Here is an 18,761-nt window from a genome sequence, read left to right on the forward strand (position 1 = left end):
TCTTAACATCCAAACCCTAAATAAATACCAAACAGCTTCTTGAAATCAGGCATAGAAAGGTGAGTACCATCAACTCTCATCCAGAGCACTTCATCAATCAGTAGTTGAAAGAATTCCAGTGTTGCAACTGCCAGGTGTAAGGACCTGTTTTCTCAAACCCACATAAGAGAGGCAACAAGATATCATTTGTAAAAAGAATACGATATGGATTTCAACAGGTGTATATGCCGGTCTAAATATAGGTGGTGTGCTGTATTGATATTTAAAAAATAACCCAAATATTTTATTGAAGACTTTGTTATATTGATTCAAGTTAACTATATGATACATTCTTCTGTAAGTTTAATTTCTCACACTCATAAAGCATTAATCTTAGTTTTTGACCAGAGTATTACTAAGAAAAACAAAGCAGCAAACTGAATCCAGTGCAGAATTATCCAAACTATCTGTCTCCACGTTTAGTTTCCCCTATGCTCCGTTGCATAATAGATTCATTTGTCAATGTCTAAAGAGAAAAAGGTTGATGAATAACCCTAGCTTGATATATCAGACCCACAACTAAGATAAGTTTCAAAGTGATCCAGAGCCTCCCGAGGGGCAGCACCAACGGTAACTTACCACACTGCCCTCTCAGCAAAATTGCAAATACATCTACTAAAGGATGGATTTGAGTGTTTGCTTTCTAAAACAGACTGAATTTCCATAGAGCTGAGGCTATTTACCTGGTTAAAGTGGAGCATTTCTAAAAGAAAAGTGACTGAGCGATTTGGGGTTCCCGGTGCTGTGCATGGTCTTAGTTCGGCCAAAACTTTACACTTCTGGTCACAAAAACCCAACAGAGCAACAGCCAAGGGACAGACTCAAGATTTGAAAATTGTTATCCACACATCAACAACAACAGCCAACTTTTTTTTTTTTTTTAAACAGTGTGTATTAATAAAAAAATAACAAATGTAAACAATCCTGTTAAGAAGTAAGGACTAAATGACCCCTGTGAGATGTTCTCTGAGACAGTTCAACTGTTTTCTGGCCCATAATGAGCCTTGGAGGTGGATGGGACATCAATGTTGGGGTCTCCGTTGTCGGCTGTGTCGATCTGGTTGCTCTTCCCAAGGTTCTTGATGATATGCAGGTTCATGCGGGCAGTTTCCATGAAGCTGTTTTCCAGCAGCCAGCCGTCAGATTCCGAGTCGGGATCTCCCTGTCTCAGCACGTTCTCCAGGGAGGTCTGAAGGTAACGCACGCCTGTCAACACTGACAGCTGAAATGACAGAGGTTTGTGTTGGTGACAGGAATGCTGAAAAACATCAACACAAAGAATGATAAAAAAAAAGATTGTACATGGTTTTGCTGTTTGCTGTGTAAAAATGGATGTGCAGCAACCAGAAGCTTCTTCCTGTTAAAGGGGAGCTTTTCCTTCCCAGGGTCGCCTGGTGCTTGCTCCGAACGGGATTGTATAGAAGAAAAGTTTGATGCAATATGTTGGTTTTTCTTAGCGAAGCAATAATTATTATCTTATTGGCTTTGCATTTATTGGACTAATTTGGAATGTGTTTAACTGTGTTGTTGAAGTACCGTGAGGTGAGATCTGTGAAGATCTGTTGCTGGTGATCTTGGTCACAACCTTGTGTTGCCTCACCTCAAACAGCCAGGTGATGAGCACCGTGAGGCCAATGGACTGAATAATGTCGGTGTAATACTCCAGCAGCGTCTGGCGACACCCTTTCCTCCAAAGGTTAAGCTCCTCTGTCTGGTGCTCGTAGTTGAAGTGGGCAGAGTTGTTGGTGATCTGCTGCTGGATGCAGGGCCGGGGGGAGTTGATGTTGCAGCAGCTGAAGGGAACTCCGTCCATCAGGAACTTTCCCTCCACGTTACTTCTTAAGCGGCTGTTTAAAGAGTAATAAAGGGGAAAGATGGAAAAAAAGATTTCAGATTTGTCTGTGAATAATCACAGTAATGTGAATAGTGAAAATGTATAATTTAAATTCTAATTTATGGCTGAATCAGGTCTGTGGAATGTCAAGATTGAATACATTTAGTTGTTAAAGAGCAAAATTGTTATTCATTTGGAGTCTCTGAATGTCTTTACTGCAAGAGGCCTTTAAAAAAAACAAAAAAAAAACGCATACTTACTCAGCTACATCTTTTTGGTTCATATCCAGGTAGCGGTTACTTATCCACTGGATTTGAAACCAGTCCTTGAAGCCATTGTTTCCACAACACTGGAACTGTATCTGCAACATGTCCACACTGTGCTTAAGGAAGCATCGTCCTGGTATGTCTGTGTCCTTGTAAAATCTTATTGCTTGTTCCAGCCCCGAGTTCAGAGTCTCCTCCAGGTGCCAGTGCATACTGTAGCACATCAGAGCTCCCAGCAGCACGCTGAAGGTGAAGAAGAAGGTGCATATAATGTAGGGCAGCATGATGAGCTTCCAGCGCAAGAACTTGGTCGTGTCCACACAGTCGTAGCAGATCTTCCCACCCAGAAAGTTGATGGCACAGGCGATGAGACCCACAGCTATAAGCATGTTGGGCATGTACTGGACATCCCCCTCAGCCATAAACTCCCCTCGTTTGTTGAGCTCCACCTTGAGGAAGAGCCCTAAGCTGAACAGGATGGCCCCTGTAACCACTGAGATCCAGTTGAGGATCCAAAGCACCTGGGCCAGCTTGTCCCTCTTGGTCTTGGTGAACGTAACTTTCAAGACTGCCATTGTCTGTAGTTTAGTTATTCCTTTAAGTCCAGGGAAGGATTAAAGGTCGGAAACAGGTAAATCAGGGGAAAGGAACACATTATCCTCCAGGGGGAGTCGGGGACCAAGGGGAGGGGGTCTGGCTGTGCAGCTCTCTGAAGGTCTTCTCATAAGAAGCTTAGCCTGGTATTCATGACCGATAAAGTGTGGATGCTGCATTATGGTGATACCGTAGGCACCCGGTGAAACTGAAGTGGTGAAAGTGGGGAAACAAATAGTCATGTAAGGATAGTTTCCACAAATGAAACACAAGGTTTTCACATTTAGCAATTTTTTTCTAAACAGAATCACTGTAGGAACTAAACTCAAGTGTATGACTAAATAAGAACATTTCAGTGAGTGGTTATTCTATTTATAAACAAAACAGCTTATTTTAATCCAGTGATCCCAAAAATAAAATCTAAACATTTTAGTTAATTAAATAGCTGATAGATTAATTATTAATTCTCAAATGTGCCTTAAAAGTATCTTACCTGAGCAGGCTCAGCTTTCACCTTGAACATATCGGCTGCATCTAATTTTTCAGTCGGTCTTGTTGACATCTTCAGATTTAGTCCTAGAAAGAAGTGAATGGTCGTTGTAAGACATGAAAGCAGCATCAGAGAGAGACTAGTAACCAAGCGCTGACCCTCCTCGTAATCCCCTTTAATCAGCCCTGCGCTACACAAGGGATTTGGACCCACCTTCTGCCACCTATGCAAATCTGACTGTCCTAGTGACAATGTTGACGGATGGCCTTTGTGGGTGTCTTTTTATTTCCAAGATATGCCAAAATGTATGTTTTATGGTTATTATTATTATTGGTATTATTATTATTGGTATTATTATTATTATTATTATTATTATTATTATTATTATTATTATTATTATTATTATTATTATTATTATTATTATTTATTATTATCATTATTATTTTCTTTTGTTTTGACAACATACACTCAGATTGACCCTACTTTAAACAGAATAAGTCTGACCACAAAACTTAACTATGTGCACATGTGGCAAATATAATGATACTTAAACCTTGTCATTATAACTTGATTTAGAGTAATAAGTAGATCAGAAAAGGGGTCTTAAAAGAAAATACCCACTGACACTTTTACAGATGAAACAACTGCGTTTACACTTCCCTCTACTGGTAGAATGGCTACAAATTACTGATTACAGTCGGTTTCCTGAAAATTTTTTTTGTAGCATTTAAAAGTGACATGACAACATATAAACCACTAAATGAATATATAATTTCAAGTCAAATATATTTAAAATGCAAAATGGATAGGTGATAGAGGATGGATATCATTCCCTTATAATAAAATTAAAACATCCATTGACATTATAACACAATTCAAAGCCAGCATCTGCATACAGTATAGTAGCATTGGTGACCATATGTGAAGGTTCCATCAAAGCCAAATTACATTTTTTTTTCTTTTTAGGAAAGGTTGTGCTTATTTCAACAAGGTGATGCCATTTTCTTTTCTGAATGTATCACCTCAGTACTTTGTAGTGGCTTACTTGCAGTCCAAACCTGTCATTTTGACGTCAAAACATTTTGCGAATTATCAAACAAACAATATCACAAAGGAGTCCTCTAACTTAACATCTTAAATTCAAACATTCTATAAAATATTTGACTTGCAAAACGGGTCTCCTTGGCCCCAAATGTACTGTGTTGTTATCCACATCCACCTCCCATCTTCTAATAAACTATTGGCAGCTTTAAGCAAATGCACACAAAACCACACAGCCACATTGCAAATCAAACCAATGAAATGATAACTGAGAGTGAGATTAGTGGATTAGCATGAAGGAAAGTAGCTTGTGTAAGGAGAGCACATTACTGCAGCCACTGGGCTAGTCAGCAAATCCACAAGACACAGTGAACTCGCTCGAACTTTAACTGAGCTACAACAAACGGCTGTACCACAGATATGTAACAGAATAAACGTTATTGTCTCCTAAAGAAAAAAACTGGCCTGAACTCATAATATAAATATAAATACAATCATCATGCTGTAATCTGGTGTTGTATAATCCAGGGATCTGATTATGTTGAGGATACCTTAAACACATGTTGTGTACGGGAAACGTCTCACAGATCCATAGATCTACTCCAGCAGCCTTCTGAGGCGATCCCAAGCCTGGAGAAATGCCGAGGACTGTGTTAGGAAGGGAATCTGACATAAAACCTTTGGCAAACTAAATATGCTAATCAAAAGAACTGTGAATCCCAAACCGGATTGGTCGAGGCCGAGGTCAACAACAACCGCCATCTGCACTGTTGACCGATAGGAAGCTGATGGAAATTGGGCTACTCTTGGTCGAAGAAAGAGAGGAGGAAGGTGTGTCTGTAGCCAGAGAGAAAAGTGGAAAAGCAAGAGACTAGAGCAGAGAGTAGGGACTTTGATAACTGGCACTATGACAGGAAAAGAGAGGCAGCTGGTCGACATGATGCAGAGGAGGAAGGTGGATATTCTGTGTGTTCAGATGATCAGGTGGAAAGGTACAAGGCCAGAAGCTTGGGAGTATAGTAGGTTCAAGCTGTTTTATCATGGTGTGGATGGGAAAAGAAAGGAGTGGGAGTTATATTGAAGGAGGAGTTTGTTACACAAAATCACCAGTGTTAAATTAACACTGACTGTTAAATTTGACACTAGAAAAGTGTGTATATGTGCCGACTCTTTTGAGTGTTATTTTAACCCTTTTAAAATAGTTAATAGTTTGTAGTTTGTGGAACACTGAACCAAAGTTCAAATTTACTCTGGAAGTGTAACTTTTAACACTCCCAATGTTAGACTTCTCAGGAACCGTTTCAGGAACAACCTGAATGGCTGAACGGATCATTGCTGTTGAACAGAGAGACCTCGCATCGCTCTGGGAGAGTCACGTCATTTGCACATCTTCTTTTTTTTAATTTCAAGCCTTTAACTCAGCGTTATCAGATGCCTCTAACTAAAACTAATCGGTATTCTGAAATCAGACAACTTAACTGTGATTTTAAGAGAGTTTTATTGTGATTGGCAATTGTTGAGCCTCTATTTATTCATTTGTATTCTTATTTTCATTATTTTATTTTCATTGGTGTCAACTGACTTTTTACGCCGCCTGAATACTTTTATTCTTGAGTGTTCCTTAGAAAGTTTTTTTTTCCTCTTTTCTAATCTTGCAGTCACATGACATGACTCTGGCATTTGCACTGTGGATGTGTGTGAACTGAAGTGGATTACCTCATTATATCTGTTGGTTTGGCGGTTTGTTCATGTTTGTTCCCAACCGAACTGCTGCGAAGAAATTACGCTTCAAGGGACCAATAAAGTATTCTGATTCCTGATTTATGATGTGCTGTGATGTTTGCAGTTGGCACTGTGATCTGTAGTGAGAGCAACGAGCAGGTGGAGTTAAATCTAGTTGGGTGGAAATATGCCCTGGAAAGAGGAGGAATGAAGGTTCGCCTCAGTAAGATGGAATACATGAAAGTGAATGAGAAAAACCCAAGTGGAACGGTGAGGCTACAGGGGAGATAAGATAAAGAAGTACTTAGGGTCAAGAGCAACGGAGAGTGTGGAAAAGAGAAGATGAGTGTGCAGGCTGGATGGAGCAAATGGAGATAAATGTCAGGGATGGTGTGTGATATCAGCAAGAATGAAAGGAAAGGTGTAGAAGATGGTGGCCAGACCTGCGATGTTGTATGGTTTAGAGCAAGTGGCACTGAAGAAAAGACAGGGGGCAGCATTAGAAGCAGCAGAGGTTCAAATGTTGAGGTTCTCTTTGAGGGTGATGAGGATGGATAGGATCAGGAATGAGCACGTCAGAGGGACAGTGCATGTTAGATGTTTTGGAGAGAAAATCAGAGGCCAGATTGAGATGGTTTTGACATTTACCGAGGGGAGATGGTGACTATATCAGTGAAGGATTATACGGTTGGAACTGCAGTGAGAAAAGGTCCAGAGGAAGACCAAAGAGGATACATATGGATGTAGTGAAAGAGGACATGAAACGAGTGTGTGTGAGAGATTAGGATGCAGAGGATAGTTTTTGAAGGAAGCAGGTGATTTTTTTGTGGCGACCCCTGAAGGGAACAGCCGAAAGAAAAAGATGTTCCAATAACTCCCTCCCTTTTGTTTGGAGTAAGGATTATATTGTTAATGAGGATCTCATTGCTGCTGATGCTCATCATGATGCTGATTTGATGGGAACTATTGAAACTATTTAGCTGCTAAACGGTATCTATTTCACATAACATTTCATGTTTTCCAAAAGAAAACAAATGAATACTATTTGTGAAAAATTATTATTATTTTTTTTTTTATCAGCATTGCCATGTCAACAAACAGGTGACATTAACGTGATCATGATTTCCCAGGTATGTATGGTACGTCGCTGACCTACTACCAGTCCTGCACGGTCTCTAGAAAAGAAGATTAGGGATCATTTTAAAATGAGGGAATTAACATTAATTTGATATTGCTACACAAGACATATTTGCAGAAAAAGTATTACATTTCCTTTCACTAGACCGTTGAAATGCTCTGCCCACTGTTTAATTGATGATATTGGAATCGGAGAGGGAGTACAGTGCACTCGGAACTAGGGTCTTCTGAATGGTCCAAACTGGGTAAGAACCCCTGGAGAGGAATACCACCACTGACCTTTCTATACTTGCTTGCTATTCTTCTTATCAATGCCTCCCTTGAAACATCCTTATATGTGTGTGATCACTATGGCACTGCAGAGGGTTTCTTGAGAACCAAAGAATGGAAGACAAATAAAGGACTGGGGATCCCCCGACAGCAAATATTTCCTTATCTAATTGGCTTGAGCACATACTAACACCAGATGGTGCCCGATACTTCTTTTCCCTCAGTGGCTGAAACCAAGACAGTCTGGGGAGTTCTCATTTTTTTTACAATTTGCACATGTGTGTGTGGTGAATAATAGTAGAGCATGTTTTTCCACTCATGAAACCACAAAAAAAGGTAAATGGGTATCAATAGCTCTGCTGCACCAAAACTACATTAAAGTATCTGCTTGGCAATGAGACCCTTCTTGTCTTGTTTTATGTTCAGAAAGGATGTGAGCTTCCACAGCAAGAACCACCAGAAACTTCACTCAAGACCTCCTCTTTACCCCATTTAAACCATGACCTGCTGACAGATTTTAATCTTTGTTTCAGAATCTAAATTTAATAGCTCACCAAGGACAAGCAAGGAGTACTGCTCAATCCTCACCACACGCCTTGATACTTCAGATTACTCTCTAACCCTCAGTCCAGCCTGGGAGATCATAGATATCTTTGCTTCCTTTTATATGTCCAAATCCAAATTACAAACTGAAGAACTATATCTCCCGACCGCCCACCCTGGCCAGATCATACAGAGTGAGCAACTAGTGGAAAGAGAGAAATGAAACTTTAGAGATTCCAGTGGTGTCCTGTTTGCTGAGGAAAAAGGATCACATGAGGGGAAGACTATCATTACTATTTGTTGTATTAATGTATGAAAAAAGAGCTATTTAAATATAACAGATTCAATTCTGTAAGGGTGGGACATTGAAACTGTGTGTTTTGTGTGTAACCGCATGTTGTACCCTGATCACCATAGAAAAGCAAACATCTGCCAACACTTGCTTATTCAGTATCTAAAGTTGCCAAAATATTGCAAATGCTAATTACTTATATGCAAATTAAATAAAGTCTTTTTTGTTTTTGGTCAGATGTAATTACATCCAAACTGATCTGTTGCTCACTGCGGGGTGCTGGACATAGGTTTGACCAAAGGGGGGGGCTTTGCTGCAAAGAGTATGCTGAGGAAGTGAAGTGTCAGAGATCTGTCCTCCTAACAGTACTGCAGTGATCAGTCAGCCATAAAACAGCAACATCCTCCCCCGCATTTTCTGCAGACGTGTGTGTGGGAGGGCGTGTACCCTCCACCTCTGCAGGCGCACATCTCTCCATCTGCCAGTCTGTGCTGATCACCTCTGGGCCTCGGGGATCTGTGGCCTGTTGCCCCTCACTGGTGCCCCACGCATGACCTAGACAAGGGTTAAAGACACGACATTGAATAAAATTAGAAGAACTGTTTCAGAATGTTGTAAGCCAACCATCCGTTTCGTAGGATGTTTTCAGTAAAATATTTTTACTACTCATAAAATTTAAAAAAGCAACCCTGCCCCCCCAAAAGAAGGCAAAAAAATCGAGATTGTTGATATGTTTTTCTTTATCCATTTATTCAACCCCCCCCCCCCCCCCCCACACACACACACACACACACATGTAATGAGGCTTGTCAACATTAACAAGTTCACTCTTGTTAACTTCATGGATTTCACTTCAAAGCAATGAGATGGCAAACAAGGACATTACTCTCATCATTCACACCGTACAATGGGCAATAAGGATGTGACTCGCTCATGACATGAGGATGAGAGCTAAAGTTGTCAACAGGGGTCACTATTGTTCCAATAAACACGCTACACCGTGTTAGGATGAGCTCATTCTTAGTCTCAAAGGACTTTACCTCATCACAACCCAGCAGGTTCCCTCTTTACTCGCCTCTATCCCCATTTCTGCTCTCCGCCAGCATGAGCATCATTGCTTTTAAGATCTTCTCCTGTGGTGATGTCATTTTCCAAACATGGATGCAGAATGAATCAATGTGGGTTATAAAACAGGAGAGAATGCGGTTATTATTTATTTGTCACAGTATTGACTTATTGTGAGAACAAGTTTAACTGTTTGCTTGTGAATTACAGCTTGTTCTCTTAATTGACCATTACACTCCTGAGTGGTGTTGTATCATCATGTGAGAAGGTATGTTGTTTAGTTAGGAATGTGGTGACCTAATTATATTATTATTTTCCCCATAAATGGGAACAGGCTGGTTAGATTAAAGCATGTAAATTGATGATGATAATACCTGAACATCCCTGAGCAGCCTTTATTATGTTTGAGAGTCATATTCATTGCAAGAATGGATAAAGGTACCAAAATCAGGATATTACAATTACTAGGTCATGCAAACACTGAATTCAGATCTCGTTCAAAATGACCCCATATGTGATGGTTATTGAAACAGACATGAGTGAGATGCTGTGGTGAAAACAGAATAATCCATCATCTTCCAAGAACTCACAAAGAGCTCACTCTCAGTTAAAATGAAATAATGAAATTAATAACAACTGAGTTCATGAAAAGCACTATGTTTGCATGGAGAGAAATTAGAAGTAGCACTGATGCTCCACGCTGTAGCGTTCAAGATTCGAGGTGAGATGAATGGCCTCTATTAGGAGCATTTAATCAGTGGCTGGCCCAGTGCTTCCAGTCTTCTGCGCCCCCTGGGGAAAGATTAATGGGTACAGGATATTTCATCAGGCCCTTCACATCACTGCCCAGGATATGAGGCTGTAATTGTGTCTGTTTTTGCTGTTGTTTTGTGTTGCAGACAAAGAAAGGGGAGCCTGCAGGTTGGAGTCAAAAGGCTCCGTTAAGAGCCATAAGATCAAGAAAATGCAAATGAGTGAAGACAGCATGAGGACAGATCTACAAGATGATGGGCAGTTTGTTTCTTTTGAGCTAGATACACAATACATTTTGTGTCTACAACCCCAACAAAGAAAAAGCTGAGAAACTGTAAAATACAAATAATAACCACATGCATTGATCAAAAAAAATCTCACAACTCTTATTGTCTTTACAATCGTACATATAAATGTTGTCAATGAGAGGTTTTACCATTTAATAAAAAAAACCCACAGCCTTATTTAGACTTTAACAGCAGCACTATGTAAAAGAAAAGTTGGAATATAGGCAACAAAAAGCTGGAAACACAAAATGCTACTAAACGAAACACCTGGAAAAACATCTTGCAACTAATTAGGTGAAGTGGCAACAGGTCACTGACATGAGAGAGAGGACCAAAAGAGCCTTTTAGAAATGCAGTCCACAAAAAACTGCATGTATGAATTGTGAAATGGTTTTGAGAATAATGTTCCTCAGCCTAAAATTCACTTTGAAAGTCTCATTGTCAGAAAAAGATAGAGAAACTCCGGAGATGCTTCTGTCTTTCAAGCCCAGTAAAAACAGGTATGAGTCAGTGATAGAAATCACTGCATGGGTTGGGGAACGCTTCCAGAAATAACTGTCTAAGAACACAGTTTCCTGTGCCATCCATACAGATTAAAGCCCTATCATGCATAGAAGGAATCAAAAATGAACACCCAACACCAAAATGTATTGGAAATAAATTGAGGCAAAATGGAAAACTGTGAACTCGTCAAATGAACTGAAATCTGCAGTTTTTTAATAATTTTTTTTGATAATCATGGATGATAAATTCTTATGGACTAAAGAGTAGAAGGACCATCCGACTTGTCAGAGCTAGTTTGTTCAAAACGCATCTCTGACGGTATGGGAATCCCTTCGAACCTATGTTGCATATCTTGAAGGAAACATCAACACGTATGGTGCACACAGGTTTTAGAGCAAAATATGCTCATATCCAGACAGCTTGTTTTTCAGGAAAGGCCTTAGATCTTTCAGCAAGACAATATGTAACCACATACTGCATCTACAAAAACATGGCTTTTAGGTAAAAAAAAGTCAGGATGATTTTTTTTTCTTAAAATGTAACATTTCCTCACTATCAATATTTGACAAGTTTAATATGTATTCTGAAGATAACATATGTGTTAAGGAAAGTTAGAAATCATTGCATTTTAATTATACTTGTATTCCACATTGTATCCCAATTATTTTCTAATTCTGGTTGTAATCTGCATGGGAATCCTTCTTCTGCTGACTGTCGATCAACCAACCACATACTTCTGACAGAAACCACTGTATGTCTATGCATTGATATTGCCCTGCTACATACTAATTCCACTGATCATCATATATGTATATAAGAAACATTTTGTTTTGTTTTTTTAAAACATACATTTTGAGATGTGTTTTTATTCTAATTCGACTCCAGAAAGCAAAGATGATCTGTTGTTGTAGTGTGATATATTAAACTCTTCTGGTCAGTATTAAAAGGATGCATGTTTTTCCAGTCCAAACATAAATATACTACATTTAATAAACACTGATAGTGTCCTTGAAAATGATTTTCCACTGGCCTACCTCCACTTGAAAAAAATAGATGTTTGCTTTGCTGCCATAGCATCTCATGAAAAATGGATGACCTCCCAATGCTTTCTTCTGCCCATCCCTCCCCACATTTGCCCACAGCCCAGGGAATGCATTTGGATTAGCATCCTCCTCGCTTCCTCTCTATCTCCTTCTCTCCCACTGTGGCTTGTTTGGGGGGTGAATAACTTAACACATATTTCAGCTTGACACACTTCTGCTCTGGGTCTCTCTTGGGTGTCCAGTTCACGAGCCCACACAAGCTGCATTATTTAAAAGTGGGGTTTGGGGTTCTGTGAATGGAAACTCCTCTTATGTCTTATTAATTTGTTCACAATATAATTTCACAATTCCAATGGCAATTCTGATTTTTCAGATCTAGCCATAGACACGTGTGAAGCTTTATTACTATTATTATTATTATTATTATTAGGGCCCGAGCACTTGCAGTGCGAAGGCCCTATTGTATTTGCAGGAATTTTTATTATTATTATTATTATTTTTTTTTTTCTTCTGACAAAGTGATGGCCTTTTTGCCCCCCTTAACATGCCCAAAAAGTCACCAAATTTTGCACCCAAGTCAGGCCTGGCGAAAAATTTGATATTTAATGGTTTGCATTAATGGGCGTGGCAAAATGGCTCAACAGCGCCCCCTTGAAAACTTTGTGCCTCAAGCCCCACGATACGGTTTGACGTACATGCACGAAAATCGGTACACACCTGTATCATGGGACAACTTAAAGAAAAGTCTCTTGCCGTCATGCCCGAAACCGAACAGGAAGTCGGCCATTTTGAATTAATCGTGTCACTTTGGCGCAATTTATGCCATTCCTTCGGCAGTTAATTCAGCCCGAACCGTAACGTGCACCCAGGTGTATTATACATCAAAATGTGCGTCTCCCTCCTGCGACCACACGCATTACTTTTCTCTTTCAAAAGCGTTACCGTGGCGACGCTAGACGCCAAAAAGCGCGCCCACCCTTCATCTGGTTGGTTCAGACAGAAAAAACTTTGCGCCTCAAGCCCCATAATACGGTTTGACGTACATGAACGAAAATTGGTACACTCCTGTACCATGTCGCAACTAAAAGAAAAGTCTCTTGGCGCCATGGCCGAAACCGAACAGGAAGTCGGCCATTTTGAACATTCTGAATTAATTGCGTAATTTTGGAGCAATATATGCCATTCTTCGAGAGTTAATTCAGCCCGAACCGTATCGTGAACCCAGATGTGTTATACATCAAAATGTGCGTCTCCATCCTGCGACTACACGCATTACTTTTCTCTTTCGAAAGTGTTACCGTGGCGACGCTAGACGCCAACAAGCGCACCCCCCCTTCATCTGATTGGTCCATATTTGATAGTTCCCCAAAAGGCACCAAATTTGGCATACAAGCCAGGCCTGGTGATAAATTTGATATTTCATGGTTTGCATTAATGGGCGTGGCAAAATGGCTCAACAGCGCCCCCCGGAAAACTTTGTGCCTCAAGCCCCACAATACGGTTTGACGTACATGCACGAAAATCGCTACACACCTGTATCATGGCACAACTTAAAGAAAAGTCTCTTGGAGCCATGGCCAAAACCGAACAGGATGTCGGCCATTTTGAATAAATTGTGTCATTTTGGCGAAATTTATGCCATTCCTTCGAGAGTTAATTCAGCCCGAACCGTATCGTGCACCCAGGTGTGTTATACATCAAAATGTGCGTCTACATCCTGCAACACCACGCATTACTTTTCTCTTTCAAAAGTGTTACCGTGGCGACGCTAGACGCCAAAAGGCGCGCCCCCCCTTCATGTGATTGGTCCATATTTGATAGTTCTCCAAAAGTCACCAAATTTTGCATGCAAGCCAGGCCTGGTGATAAATTTTATATTTCATGGTTTGCATTAATGGGCGTGGCCTAACGGCTCAACAGCGCCACCTTGAATACTTTTCTCTGCCATAACTTTTGAATGGTTTGACATAGAGAGTCGTGGGTGGTGTCATGAGATTCTGTATGGAGTCCTTGACCTTCATTGGCCTGAATTAGCCCCGCCCCTTCTTCTGATTGGTTGTCCCTTTTTTCTGCTATAAACTTTGAATGGTTTGACATAGGAAGTCGTAGGTGGTGTCAAGGGACTCTGCAATGAGTCCTTGAGCTTCTTTGGCCTGAATTAGCCCCGCCCCTTCTTCTGATTGGTTGTCCCTATTTTATAATAAAATCGCCACGAGCCGCCAGTCGCTCTCGCGCTGACTCCTGCTTCCTGATTCAAACGTCTGCCGGCCCCGCCCCCCGACCAATCAGTGGCGCGGAGGGTGATGACGGCCCCGCCCCCCGACCAATCGGTGGCGAGTAGGGTGATGACGGCCCCGCCCCCCGACCAATCAGTGGCGAGTAGGGTGATGACGGCCCCGCCCCCCGACCAATCAGCTCCCTGTAATGTGGTGACGTCAGAAATATTCCCAGCTCAGCCCGGTTACAACCTTGGCAGAATGGTTACAGAAAAAGTAATAATTAAAATAGTAGGGTTTTACTAATATTTATAACTTACAAATATTTAAAAAAATTAGAAAAAACAGCTCCAGACTTACATTACTAAATATCGATATGTTGGTCTCTCTTAAGTCAGTAGGTCAAATAGAAATGAGAAGCTGAGTCTTAGCTCAGCCAGAGCGTTCCCGTCTTTGGAGTCAGAGATCAGAGTTCGATTCCCGCAGTATCCAGACTTTTTTGTCAGCAATTTTTTTTTTTCTACATCAATATGTGCGTCCCTGTCCTGCAACGACGCACATTACTTTTCTCATTTAAAAGCGTTACCGCAGCAACGCTAGACACCAAAAAGTGCGCCCATCCTTCATCTGATTGGTTCAGAGGGAAAAAACTTTGAGCCTCAAGCCCCATAATACGGTTTGACGTACATGAACGAAAATTGGTACACACCTGTATCATGTCGCAACTTAAAGAAAAGTCTCTTGGCGCCATGGCCGAAATTGAACAGGAAGTCGGCCATTTTGAATTAATTGTGTAATTTTGGCGAAATTAATGCCATTCCTTCGGCAATTAATACGGCCCGAACCGTAACGTGCATCACTTTTCTCTTTCAAAAGTGTTACCGTGGCGATGCTAGACGCCAAAAAGCGTGCCCCCTTAATCTGATTGGTCCATATTTGATAGTTTTCCAAAAGTCACCAAATTTTGCATGCAAGCCAGGCCTGGTGATACATTTGATATTTCATGGTTTGCATTAATGGGCGTGGCAAAATGGCTCAACAGCACCCCCCGGAAAACTTTTCTCTGCCATAACTTTTGAATGGTTTGACATAAAGAGTCATGGGTGGTGTCATGGGACTCCTTATTGAGTCCTTGACCATAATTGGTGAAGATTAGCCCCGCCCCTTCTTTTGATTGGTTGTCCCTATTTCCTGCTATAACTTTTGAATGGTTTGACATGGAGAGTCGTGGGTGGTGTCATCAGACTCTGTATGGAGTCCTTGACCTTCATTGGCCTGAATTAGCCCCGCCCCTTCTTGTGATTGGTTGTCCCTTTTTTCTGCTATAACTTTTGAATGGTTTGACATAGGAAGTCGTGGGTGGTGTCATTTCTGATATGCTTATGGGGGGCGGCGGCCGTGAGTGCGAGGGCCCGTTCATCGCTGCTTGCAGCTTTAATTATTATTATTATTATTATTATTATTATTATTATTATTATTATTATTATTATTATTATTATTATTATTATTATTATTATTTTGGTTTGGTTTTACTTTGAGAAGATAATAGCATCAGAAGCTGTGCACTATGTATTATATGAGAAAGGTCTAAAAAGTAATGGCTTACATGAGGTACAAGAATAAAGAGAGCTGCCAAGTAGCCTGCAATATCATAATATCAAATGGTACCTTTAAGAAATCCATCCCAGAGGCTTGGAATTAAGTCAACTTCCAGCCCAATACCACACACACCCACACACACAGATCCAATAAGTCACTCTAATCAAAGAGCTGATAACATCGGGGCGCTGTGGTGCAGCAAAGTGACACATAAATCGTGACACATAAATCATGTGCCAGTTGATGCAAAATACTGCAGTTTGTATGATGGATACAAATCGCCTCCTGATGTCTGCAAAGCTCTCTTATAAATACTTGTCTTTATGTTGCATGAAATATATCCAAGGAAAGAATATTAGGAACCCTTCAGGCAAGTGACTCAATGATTCTCCCCGATGATGATGATGATGATGATGAAAATGATGATGATGATGATGATGATGATGTTGATGATGATGTTGATGATGATGATGATGATGATGTTGATGATGATGATGATAGTGATGATGATGATGACGATAGTGATGATGATGATGATGATGATGATGATGATGATGATGATGATGATGATGATGTGTATTCTGCTAAAACTGCACACTCTTAAAATCTTCAGAAATGTTTTTGAAATCATAGTTTTGCTTTATTCCAGATACACCTAGCAAAGCAGTCTTGATCTCTTTATTCTGCGGCTTTCTGCATCAAGAGGCTTTACAGGAAAGTGCTCATAGCATGAAACATTTATATAATGGCCCAACATGGCAGCCGGTGTCTTGCCCACTGGAGGGCACTGTGAGCAGTGCAGAGGATTGATAGCCCAGAAGAGGGAGAGACACCTTGGCCAGCTCACCAGATGGGCTCGCTGGAGCATGTGAGATGACTGTGACAGTCAGCTACCTGCCCTTCCTTAAGGACTGTCCCCGTGTATAAACAAGCCGGTACTGTCATTTGTGAGCGTGCACTCCACAACACGTGGGCGTGTCTCTCCGTGTGTACAGAAGAATACATTATGTTGGTCCCAAAAGAATTCAAATAACTTCCCTCTATTAAGCAATTCAATCTCAGAGAGTGAAAAGTCAGGCCTTAATTCAAACATCCAACAACAGAAATAACCCTCTGGGATGAGGGGATTTCTGTTAGGTTCATACACTTAACATTCGTATCATCAAACTTTCTGGAGACAAAAAGAGACACAAACACAATTAAGAATGGCTTGCGCAAGGAGAGCAGTGAGACGTGTAAAATCTCCAACCTACTCTAAATTCGTCTCTCTGCTTCCTAGGCTTTTATTCACTCTGGGTGTACCCTAGATTACATAGCTGACTGCTCTCCTAAAGGGAGGGGGAAAGGGAGTGGTCGCAGTCAGTGGACAGGTATACACTGTAAAAAAAAATTAGTTGACTCAACTTAACTAAGTCAAGTCATCTTGTTGCTTTGACTGAGTTAAGTTGAGTCAACTTATAGTGTCAAGTTTATTAAACTTCAAAACATGAGTTGCTGCAACATGTAGTCTGTTGACTCAACTTCCTGTATCAAGTTAGTTTGACTACAAAATATTATTTGAGATAACTTTAAGAGATGTTGGTTGAACTTATTTTATTAAGTTCCTACAAATGCAAATCAAGTTGGCTCAACATGAAATACATAATTGAGAGAACAAGTAGTTTGTTGACTCAACTTTCTTTATCAAGTTATGTGGACTTGAAAACATTACTTATGATAACTAAAAAAAGATGTTGGTTGAACTTATTTCATCAAATTAGCGCAACATTTATTTTTTTCTCAACCTCTTTTGAAGGTGTTACTTGAGTTTAAGCAAACTAACATTTACAAAGAATCAACATGAGAATTACAATCTATAGATTGTTCTTGTTTAGCAACAAGAAGTTTCCTCTTCTCTGCAGATTTCTGCTTTATGCTGATAATCAGGAAACTTCTTGTGCAGCACTTTTTAATCACTTAACACAGCATTGTTTTATCAGTGTGTCACAGGCGTAAATTATCATACGTTCTGTTAATAGCGAGCATGATAACTTACTACAATAATTCCAACCATGCAAACGCTTATCAATTTTATAAGGGGAACATGAAAGGCAGTGAATTACTGGTATTATGGCATACAATACCATTGATTGATTGAAATCTTTGTTTCGAGCATACATAAAAAAAAACAATTACACAAAACAACAACAAAAAAACAATATAAATAAACAGTCATTTAAACAAAATCAAAGGGAAATAAACCGTCATGCCCGAAAAGGAGTAGGAGGAAAAAATTATGAGGTCCTACTTTATAAAAAAATAATTATACCTGTTATTACCTTATAAAATAGTACAGCACTTCATTGCAATATTATACCTCAGCCTTATAAATATGAATATAGTTGAGCATTATAAAGGAGCACTTGAACGGCTCAATGTTCTATACCACTCCACCATTCGATTTGCCACCAACGCCCCATACAGGACCCATCACTGTGACCTCTACACCCTGGCAAACTGGCCCCCCCTGGAAACCAGGCACAACATGCACTGGCTGATGCTGGTATTCAAAACCCTCCTAGGTCTTACTCCTCCCTACCTAACACAGCTTCTGCATCTGCGCCCTCCCCCTATACACAACACCCGTTCTGCCCCTCTCATCCTGTTAAATGCCCCACTGACGCACTCTTCCCTGGGCCGTTCCTCCTTCCAGGTTGCTGCCGCCGACAGCTGGAATCAACTCCAAAAATCCTTACAGTTAAAAACTCTTACCTCTGTCAACTCCTTCAAACATGTCATAACTAAATCCATAAAGTATACCTGCAGCTGTCCCAGCCAAAGCTCTCTCTGATCCTGTCACCTCACTAACCTCACTAACACCGTCTGTTACTGCTGTTGTTTTGTTACTGTTTCATTTATGGTTGTCTAGTATCACTGTTTTTACTTTTAGTGTCTCTGTCCTTACTTAACTTGTTGTATGTCACTGTACATCAAACTAACTGTCATTCTGTGGTGTGTCACTGCATTATGTCTTTATTCCTTTTTCTTTTGTGTCACTGTTGTTGTATGTGCTTTTATTGTCTATAT

General features: G+C 40.4%; 1 protein-coding gene across 1 annotated transcript; it reads right to left on the reverse strand.

Moving 5' to 3' along the window:
* Positions 1-153: 153 nt before the first annotated feature.
* prph2la (peripherin 2-like a) lies at positions 154-2,937 on the reverse strand. Its single transcript, XM_061744246.1, has 3 exons — positions 2,134-2,937; positions 1,640-1,886; positions 154-1,261 (listed from the first exon to the last, which is right to left on the reverse strand). Exons 1-3 carry the CDS (start codon positions 2,712-2,714, stop codon positions 1,016-1,018), a joined length of 1,074 nt encoding a protein of 357 aa, XP_061600230.1. The 5' UTR covers positions 2,715-2,937; the 3' UTR covers positions 154-1,015.
* Positions 2,938-18,761: the final 15,824 nt, after the last annotated feature.

Source organism: Cololabis saira, chromosome 16, assembly GCF_033807715.1.
Source record: "Cololabis saira isolate AMF1-May2022 chromosome 16, fColSai1.1, whole genome shotgun sequence".
NCBI lineage: Eukaryota > Metazoa > Chordata > Actinopteri > Beloniformes > Belonidae > Cololabis > Cololabis saira.